General features: G+C 40.7%; 1 protein-coding gene across 1 annotated transcript; it reads right to left on the bottom strand.

Moving 5' to 3' along the window:
* Positions 1–423: 423 nt before the first annotated feature.
* On the bottom strand, positions 424–6,273 carry LOC130213207 (lysosomal thioesterase PPT2-like). The gene is made up of 8 exons (XM_056444683.1): positions 6,118–6,273; positions 3,559–3,712; positions 2,788–2,883; positions 2,594–2,701; positions 1,787–1,870; positions 1,613–1,697; positions 955–1,009; positions 424–567 (listed from the first exon to the last, which is right to left on the bottom strand). The coding sequence occupies exons 1-8, from the start codon at positions 6,271–6,273 to the stop codon at positions 424–426; spliced, it is 882 nt and encodes a 293-aa protein (XP_056300658.1).
* Positions 6,274–10,958: the final 4,685 nt, after the last annotated feature.

Below are 10,958 nucleotides of genomic sequence, written 5' to 3' on the forward strand. Positions count from 1 at the left end.
ATAAATCTTTTTTTTACTTGGTCTGAGGAAATATTCAAATTTTATGAGATAGGATTTTAGAGTTTTCTTAAGCTGTAAGCCATAATCAGCTATATTAAAAGAATAAAAGGCTTGCAATATTTCAGTTGATTTGTAATGAATCCAGAATGCATGACATTTTTGTTTTTTTAATTGCATTACAGAAAATAAAGAACTTTATCACAATATTCTAATTTTCTGAGACAGTCCTGTATATATTATATATATATAATATTTATATTATATATATCTGCACTCCCGACATTTAAACATTGGTGAAAATAACTCACAAGGAAACCTTCAATATTAAAATAAGGACATCTTCACCGCTCTTCAGAGAGAACATATGCTTTTGGGTCACGTGGTTGTTGTCTGGTATAAAAGTGAAACATCTCTCTCTCTCTCTCATGTCAGCCACCTCTCGATGCAGCCGGTGAACACCGTGCGGTTGGAGTGCCACTCGACGTGTTTCACTCCGGAGCGAACGCACACCGACACGTCGCCGCGAGCCGCCAGCGTCTTCAGACCAAACCTGTCACTCTTGTAGAACTTTCAGAGGGGAGGAGGAGAAGAAGAGAAGGATGGGTTATTACGAGAGAGAGGGGGGAGGGAGGGGAGAGAGAGAGAGAAGGAGAGAGAGGGAGGGGGAGAGGGGGTGAGAGGGAGAGAGAGGGAAAGAGGGGGGAGAGGGAGAGAGAGAGGGAGAGAGGGAGAGGGAAAGAGGGGGGAGAGAGAGAGAGAGAGTGAGAGAGGGAGAGGGAAAGAGGGGGGAGAGAGAGGGGGAGAGGGAGAGAGAGAGAGGGAGAGGGAGAGATGTCTTCCATTCAACAGAGGACCAAAGTGAAACGTTTCCAGTCGATAAAAACATTAAACATTAAACTTTGAACTTTAAACTTTAAACATTAAACATTATTATGAATCTTTCTTGCTTCTCACCTCCTGGTTCCTCATTTCCACGATGTTCTCGTCGATGTCGTAGAATCCAAAGTGGCTGTTTAGAAAAGAGGAAACCGGTTCAGGTGAAGAGTCTCACATCCTCGTTGAGGCTGTTGTCATGGTAACGGTTAGAGAGCAGGATACACATTTATATAAAGTTAGGTAAAAAGAGAAGGGGTGTGATACCCCTGCCTTCCACTAGGGTATGTCCCGTTTGCCCTGTGTTTTGTCTTGCAGGCTGTTCATCAGCTGGTGAGCCACACCTGAGCAGAGAGGCCATAAAAAGGAAACTGGCTGCTTGCCACGACAGAGCATTATTTTTGTTTGTTTAACAAACACCTCCATTTCCCACAATGCAACTGGGCCGCAGATAGTCGAGTCAGCGGTTCCCAGGCATTCAGGTGTAGCCCGGAAGCCTCCAGCCGCCCTCAGACTGTTGTTTTCATTATGAAGTGTGTAGCCTTCAGCCCAATCCGACCCGACGACTCAAGTGACATCACTCGAGGCAATCGATTATAGCTAGTTGTGTTATTTAAATAAATGTCTGTAGTTTTTTACTCCACGATGCAGTCGGGTTGTAACAGGAGATACAATTATGATTTATATTGATTGAGGTTGTTTTATTTACAAAATAATTGTGTGTGTGTGTGTGTGAGACCTGGACTGCCACGGTGTGATGACGCCGTCGTCCGGTCCTCCAATCAGCACGAGCTTCTTGATGAGCAGGAAGTTCTCCCTCCACTCTGAGGAGGAGACGGAGGAACGCACTACGTCACATCTTATTTATTTATTTATTAACGGACGTGTAAATAATTATCAATCCACTAAATACCTTTCTGGAGGAGGTGAGGTCTCTCGCCGTTAAGCATCGGCAGGAAGGTGTTGCTCTGCAGGTAGCGGTACCTCTGGTGAGGGTCTGTGGAGAGAAACATAAATATATATATATATTATATATATATATTATATATTATATATATGTATATACATATATATATGTATCTATATATATGTATACATATATATATATTATATTATATATATATTATATATATGTATATATATATGCATCTATATATATATGTATACATATATATATATATATATGTATTTATATACACTACCGTTCAAAGGTTTGGGGTCACCCAGACAATTTTGTGTTTTCCATGAAAACTCACACTTTTATTTATCAAATAAATATAAAATCTAGTCAAGACATTGAGGAGGTTAGAAATAATGATTTTTATAGTAAATATTAATGTAGTTCTTCTTGTGGCTCAAAGGAAGGCCAGTTTTGTAGCTTCTCTCAGCAGCATAACTGTTTTCAGCTGCGCTCACATAAAAAGGGTTTTCAATGGTTTTCTACTCCTCCGCTAGTCTTCTAAGGCGATAACACAATGTACCATTAGAACACTGGAGATGGGCCTCTACACATGTAGAGACTTCATTAAACACCAGAGAATAGTCACTTACACATTAACTATGTAGAGAGAGTATTTATGATTCGTTTAATGTTAAAAACAGTGCTTTTACTTTGAAAAATAAGGACATTTCTACATGACCCTACACTTTTGAACGGTAGTGTCTATATATATAAAAATATAAATATAATATTTAATGCTTCATGAATCTTCCTTCTCACCGTTCCAGTAGTCGCAGACGGACACCTTCTGGCCCACGCTGCTGTAGCAGACTCGAAACACCTTGTTCTTGATGAAGCTGGGGAACAACCACCTCAGGTAGTCTGTGTCTGTGGGGAGAGGCGGAGCTTAGACACGGAGGATCTGAGATGAATCAACAGTGTGTTGGAAGTGTGTGTTAAGGTGTGAACTGGACCTCCGTACTGCCCGGAGAGAGGCGACGACAGAGACACGAAGGCGTGCACGTTGTGGCGAGGAGCCAATGAGAGGAGAGCCCGACAGATGAGCCCACCTGGAGGAGAAGGAGAGGGAGAGGAGGTCAAGAGAGCCCGGACCCACCGGACCCACAGAACACGATGGTTCTGAATGTTTTAACCACCTGGGGGGTTAAAAATGAAACTTGGCATGCTTGAAATGTGGAAATGAAAGTTGGAGGCATCTGGTATGTGTGTGTGTGTGTGTGTGTGTGTGTGTGTGTGTGTGTGTGTGTGTGTGTCAACAGTTCTCCTAAAAAAGGACTCTGATACAACCCTATGACATCATCAGACACCGTACCAGATAAACTCTCTCATTTTATCCCCCATATTCTTTGTGCCTCCATTACCCACAAGGCAACTGTGGCTGCCAGTAGTCAAGCCTCGATTACCCACAAGGCACCTGGGCTGCCAGTAGTCAAGCCTCGATTACCCACAAGGCACCTGGGCTGCCGATAGTCGAATCAGATTCCCAGACCTTCAGGTTTAGCCCTTCGATTTTTTGTTTTTCCATTTTTATTTTTTAGCCTTCAGCCCAATCCGACCCGACGACTCGAGTGACATCACTCGAGGCGACCGACATCGATAGCTTTTCGCCCACGCTCCCTCCCGAGCCAACGGAGGCTCATGAATGCGCCCCCCGTTTCTTTTGCTCTCCATGTATTCCAGCCGAAGCTCTCGTGGTCGGCGCTCGTGTGTTCGTGAGAGACGACCTTGGGAGAAGCACAGCAGGTGGACACCGTCGGGAGCTTTGAGCGTGATGGCGTCGAGGGCCTTCCGGAAGTCCTGGACCTGCGTCCACAGCGACCTCAGACTGTGCAGGTTGTCGTACAGGTCGATCACTGACACCTCCGTCCCAGGATGCATCTGGGAACCACGTTTAAAAAGGGAACTGAGCGACAGATTGATTCAATCAAACTGGCTGATTACTGATGGTGTTATCAGCCGACTCCTTCAAAATAAAACAGCTCTGGAGGAGAGTAAACGACTGGGACAGAGTTTTAATCAATGGTGACAAGTTATACATTTACTCAAGGACTGTATGTTTAATTATAAGGAGGACTTAAAATGTCTTAAGTATAAAATAAATAAATGCATGAATAAATACAGCAATAAATAAATAAATGCTTAAATAAATGTTTAAATAAATACAGGAATAAATAAATAAATGCTTAAATAAATGTATAAATAAATAAATACAAGAATAAATAAATGTATAAATAAATGTATAAATACAAGAATAAATAAATAAATGCTTAAATAAATGTATAAATAAATAAATAAAAGAATAAATAAATAAATGTATGAATAAATACAGGAATAAATAAATATAAGTTATACCTAAACAGGACATCATTAAATAAATCTATTTCTACATTTCACCTTGTACTTTGCCTGTTCTGGTTGTTAATACACAATATAATAATTGTATAATATATGATGTACTGGAACTTTAAAGTTTACCAAAAGTATACAATTAATATATAAAAATAATAGACTGAATAAGTTTACTTACTCATACAATTTAGTTTGTATATTTAAAATCTGTATTTATCAAATGTGCTTTAAATAAAAAATGTCAATGATAATTTAGAGGATACACATTTTAAAAAATTACAAACAATATGTTTAAAGTAGTACATTTAAGTAATTGCACAAAATTTACACTTAAAGTATATTTTTTTCTTATAATATATTTCTTACAAGTATATACTACAGTGAAATTATTTAAAAGTGTGTTTGTTGGAAGGCTTGCAAATGAATTTATTGGATAACTTAGGTCACCGTATACTTTGCCAATATAATAATTGTATACGATATGATGTACTCGTACTTTAAAGTATACCAAAAGTATACAATTAATATATAAAAATAAAAGCCTGAATAAGTTTAACTACTAATTCCAAAAAAAATGTGGTATATTTAAACTCGGTATATATCAAATGTGCTTTAAATAAACATACAGTAAAATTATTTAACGTGTGATGTTGGAAGGCTTGTTTTGATATTTTATGGTGAGCCGCAGGCCGACCGGAACACTTCCCGTCTGTTGGGGACAAAGGGCGCCGATCAACGGCCGTAAAGCTCTCATGTAGTTGTATATTAACCAGATCAATATCTTCACGTCAAGACAAGTTTAATTCTTCGGTCTCAATGTCACGTAGGGATCGTTACATTGGGGGGGGGGGGGGGGGCGTGCAGACAGCGTTTAACGGAGCGGAGCAGCGCGTGCGCTCTGATCGCTCTTTTAATGAAGTATCGATACTAAAACTATGCTAAATCACATCGTGTTTAACGTACGGTACTTTGTTAGTATCGCTACACCGTGCAGCGGTACAGCAGCAGATGTAGCGGACTAACATTCAAGCTAACCTAACTTCCCAAACGCTGTGGACATCTGAACGCTGATTGGCCGAGACGCGACACGCCCCATCAAAGATGTTTTATTGTGAAGATCACCACTCCACATTTTCTCCGCGTCTCACTGCAATCTCAACGGCAGCGGGCCAGGTGAAAAAAATAATAAATCGGAACGCGTCTCTGGAATTGTTCAGGGGGCCGGTCCACATGGGGATGCGGGCCGAATCCGGCCCGCGGGCCGTAGTTTGGGGACCACTGCTGTAAAGCCTTAATGGTCTTGAGTTATATGAGCAGGTGTTGCCAAGCAGACTTCAGAGTTTAACTTTATATTAATCAGTTCCAGAAAGCTGAGGAGCTTATCTCTCTAACGTTAATTAGAACCATGTGTTCTCTCCGCGGGGGTCATCCGAGGAAGTGCCGACCGAGCACGGCCATACTGACTATACTTTTTATATATTTGCAGAAAGTACATTTCTTTGAATAAAAAAAAAAAATACATACGTTGTTTTTGTGTGTGTATCATTACTGTTAATGCAATAGGTACTTTATTCTGAAATTAGCCATTCTGCATAATAATAGGTCTTTACATGTACTCTTGATACTAATGGTGCTTAATACATGTATACTTTATCTAACATTTTAATGCACTCGGTACTTTATTCTGAAATTAGCCATTCTGCATAATAATAGGTCTTTACATGTACTCTCGATACTAATGATGCTTAATACTTGTATACTTTATCCAACATGTTTAACGCGTTGCTTTAACTGTAATATTGTATGTTTTCACTGTAGTATTTTTACTGATTAAGACAATGTTTCCACAATATAGGACTCGCTCCAGAAGTCTCCCCCCCAAAGGGAAACGCTTGTCTGCGCATGTGCACGTTGTCTTTGGAGACGTATCCTACCTCGGTGATGAACTGAGACAACGTCTTGAACTGTTTCGGTCCATCGAAGATGCCGTGCACGATGACCACGGGCCGGTAGCCGTCGATGCGCACGGTGCCGAGCAGCAGCAGCAGCAGCGCCGGGGAGCCGCGCACGGTGCGCCGCGCAGTGTCCATGTCCCTGGGGTCGAGCAGACTGCGGGGGCCGAGAGGAGGACCGGAGACGTCTGGCCTCCCGGATGATGAGGTCTCAATCAGTCCTGATGAGTATTTATCGATCTCTTTCAACTGGTGTTTGCACAGAGATAAGCGCGCGCTGCACTGTCCCCATCACATGGTTTCTTAAGTGGTGTTTATAACACATCCGCTTTCGATACTCAGTCAAGCAGCTTCTAGAATCTAGAGCGACGAAATGATTGATTATATATAGCGTGAATGTTAAAATGATTATCATGTAATATGTTATTATACTAATATTAACAATAATAACACATAAGTACATTAGTATTACATATTAATATGAGTTATTATCATGATTATTTATTTTATTATCTTGAATAAGGCCTATGGAGCCCCATTTTAAACTTGTTTATGGAGGAATGTAGACCTATATTCAAGGACTGTACTTAAGTACAACTTATCATAGCCCGCTTCACTTTTGTATTTACATTTTCTGCTACTTTATACTTTTACTTCTCTTGACTGAGGCACATTTTTTCTTTATTGCAAATTATAGAAACTGTAATTTTATATTGTTAACACATATTGTGACTTGAATTTAGGATATTAACTTAATTTTGTTTACGTTTTTGGTTTGATTTTAATGGTTCTTGATGCATTTTTCTATAATTCACTGGTTAAACTAATTCATGGCGTTTCCTTTATCAAATGTGTCATTTTTATTTTTTTTAATACACGGTGTATTAAGATAACTATTTCGTGCTCCAATGCATTTTGTGTAAATTTTTTCTTTAAAGTACAGGTTGACAAAAAACGGTGCTGTGCCAGATGACTTATAGCCATTGATATTGAAACCAGCATGTAATAAGAGCAGGTGATGGGCGAGTACTGAGACTCTTATTTTAATAAAAGTTCATTTAAATTTCTGCTCGTCATATTGTGTTGTCATATGTCCCGGAAATGAATTCAATTCAATTCAATTCAGTTTATTTGTATAGCCCAATTTCACAAATTACAAATTTGTCTCGGAGTGCTTTACAATCTGTACACATAGACATCCCTGCCCCAAAACCTCACATCGGACCAGGAAAAACTCCCAAATAACCCTTTAGGGGGAAAAAAAGGGAAGAAACCTGGAGGAGAGCAACAGAGGAGGATCCCTCTCCAGGATGGACAGATGCAATAGATGTAATGTGTACAGAAGGACAGATTTAGAGTTAAAATACATTCAATGAATATGACAGAGTGTATGAATAGTTCATAGTAGGCATATTCCACGATGGAGACCTCCACGATCCATCAGGCAGATGGCGGTGGGGAGGAGTGGGCGGAGTCTCAACAGTGGGCGGAGTCTCAACAGGACAGTGGCGTAGTCAGGAGCAGGAATTCCACGACCCAGACCTCAATGATCCATCAGGCAGATAGGATCTATGTCGTCTCATAGGGTCCGATGACCCCATGAGACGTGAAGTCAAAAGGACTCCGGGGAGAAAGCAGAGTTAGTAACGTGTGATTGAGAGATGAAAATTCATCCTTAAGGAGAGAAAAAAAGAGGAGATAGGTACTCAGTGCATCCTAAAACGTCCCCCGGCAGCTATAAGCCTATAGCAGCATATCAAGGGGCTGGACCAGGGCAAACCTGATTCAGCCCTAACTATAAGCTCTGTCAAAGAGGAAGGTCTTAAGTCTACTCTTAAACGAGGTGACTGTGTCTGCCTCCCGGACTGAAATTGGAAGCTGGTTCCATAAAAGAGGAGCTTGATAACTAAAGGCTCTGGCTCCCATTCTACTTTTAAGACTCTAGGAACTACAAGTAGTCCCGCATTTAGTGAGCGTAGCTCTCTAGTGGGGCAATATGGTACTACAAGCTCCTTAAGATATGATGGTGCATCACCAATCAAGGCTTTGTAGGTTAAGAGAAGAATTTTAAAAGTGATTCTTGATTTTACTGGGAGCCAGTGCAGAGCAGCTAGTGCAGGAGTGATGTGATCTCTTTTCTTAGTTTTAGTGAGAACACGAGCTGCAGCATTCTGGATCAACTGGAGGGACCTAAGAGATTTATTAGAGCAGCCTGATAATAAGGAGTTGCAGTAATCCAGTCTCGAAGTAACGAACGTGAACCAATTTTTCTGCATCTATTTGAGACAAGATGTGCCTGATTTTTGAAATATTACGTAGATGAAAGAATGCAGTCCTTGAGATTTGCTTTACGTGGGAGTTAAAGGACAAGTCCCGATCAAAGATAACGCCAAGATTCTTTACAGTGGTGTTGGATGCCAGGGCAATGCCGTCTACAGAATCCACATCACCAGATAATTGATCTCTGAGGTGCTCAGGGCCGATTAAAATTACTTGGTTTTGTCTGAGTTTAACATCAAGAAATTGCAGGTCATCCATGTTTTTATGTCTTTAAGACATGCTTGAATTTTACCGAGTTGGTTGCTCTCCTCTGGTTTTATCGATAAATATAGTTGAGTATCATCTGCATAACAATGAAAGTTTATGGAGTGTTTCCTGATAATATTGCCCAAAGGAAGCATGTATAAGGTAAATAAAATTGGTCCAAGCACAGAACCTTGTGGAACTCCGTGATTAACGTTAGTGGTTATCGAGGCGTCATCGTTTACAAATACAAACTGAAATCGATCTGATAAATAGGATTTAAACCAAATTAGTGCTGTGCCTGAAATGCCAATCGACTGCTCCAGTCTCTGTAACAGGATGTCATGGTCAATGGTGTCGAATGCAGCACTAAGGTCTAACAAGACCAGGACAGAGAGGAGTCCTTTATCTGCTGCCATTAAGAGGTCATTTGTAATTTTCACCAGTGCCGTCTCGGTGCTGTGGTGTTTTCTAAATCCTGATTGAAATTTCTCAAATAAACTATTATGATGTAGAAAGTCGCACAACTGATTTGCGACCACTTTCTCAAGGATCTTGGAGAGGAAGGGAGGTTAGAGATCGGTCTGTAGTTAGCCAACACCTCTGGATCCAGAGTGGGCTTCTTCAGGAGAGGTTTAATAACAGCCACTTTGAAGGAGTGTGGTACGTGGCCTGTTAGCAGAGACACATTGATAATATCTAATAGAGAGCCGCCAATTAAAGGCAAAACGTCTTTAAGCAGCCTCGTCGGGATGGGGTCCAAGAGACAGGTAGACGTGTTCGAAGTAGAAACCGTTGAAGATAATTGGTCACGGTTGATGGGAGAAAAGCCCTCCAAATATACACCAGGGCATACAGCGGTTTCCAAGGCCATTCCACTTGAGGACAGATTGGCACAGGTTATGGGCAAGAGATTATTAATCTTGTCCCTAATAGTTAAAATCTTTTCATTAAAGAAGTTCATAAAGTCATTACCACTGAGGTTTATAGGAATGCTCGGCTCCACAGAGCTGTGACTCTCTGTCAGCCTGGCTACAGTGCTGAAGAGAAACCTGGGGTTGTTTTATTTTTCTATTACTGATGAGTAATAGGCTGCTCTGGCATTACGGAGGGCCTTCTTATATGTTTTAAGACTATCTCGCCAAACTAAGCGGGATTCTTCGAGATTAGTTGAACGCCATATGCGTTCAAGCTTTGTGACGTTGCTTCAGTTTACGGCGTCTGAGGGTTATACCAGGGAGCAAACCTCCTCTTCCTCACTGTCTTCTTCTTCAGAGGGGCTATCGAGTCCAGTGTCATTCTCAGAGAGCCTATGACACTGTCAACAAGATGATCAATCTGGGACGGACTAAAGTTAGACCAGGAGTCCTCTGTTATATTGAGACGTGGTATCGAATCAAAAACAGAAGGAATCGCTTCTTTAAATTTAGCTACAGCACTGTCAGTTAGACATCTGGTGTAGAAACTTTTGACTAACGGAGTACACTCCGGTAGTATAAATTCAAAAGTTATGAGGTTGTGGTCTGACAGAAGAGGATTCTGTGGGAAGACGTTCAAATGCTCAATGTCAACACCATAAGTAAGAACAAGATCAAGCGTGTGGCCAAAGCTGTGAGTGGGTTTCTGTACTCTCTGACAGAAGCCAATCGAGTCCAACAAGGAGATGAATGCAGCACTAAGGCAATCATTATCAACATCCACATGGATATTAAAATCTCCAACAATAATAACTTTATCGGTTTTAAGAACCAAACTTGATATAAATTCTGAGAATTCAGATATAAACTCTGAATATGGACCTGGTGGCGGTACAGAATCACAAATCGAATTGGCTGTAGTGTTTTCCAGGTTGGATGTGAAAGACTAAGAACAAGGCTTTCAAATGAGGTGTAGTGTAATTTTGGTTGAGGATTAATTAATAGGCTCGATTCAAAGATGGCTGCTACTCCACCTCCTCGACCGGTGCCTCGAGGAATGTGAGTATTAATATGACTTGGAGGAGTCGATTCATTCAGGCAGACATATTCTTCATGGCTCAGCCAGGTTTCAGTTAGGCAACATAAATCAATGTGATTATCTGATATTAAATCATTTAGTAACACAGCTTTAGATGACAGAGATCTAATATTTAGGAGACCACATTTAATAGTCCTGTTTTGTTGCACTGCTGAAATAATTGTGTTAACTTGTATAAGGTTATTGTGTACGACTCCTCTTCTGCTTACTTTTGATTTATTTAATTGAAGTGGCCGTGGGACAGACACAGTCTCTACTCTAAAGTCAAGGGTGGGTAACTGCTC

This window comes from Pseudoliparis swirei, chromosome 22, assembly GCF_029220125.1.
Source record: "Pseudoliparis swirei isolate HS2019 ecotype Mariana Trench chromosome 22, NWPU_hadal_v1, whole genome shotgun sequence".
NCBI classification, from domain to species: domain Eukaryota; kingdom Metazoa; phylum Chordata; class Actinopteri; order Perciformes; family Liparidae; genus Pseudoliparis; species Pseudoliparis swirei.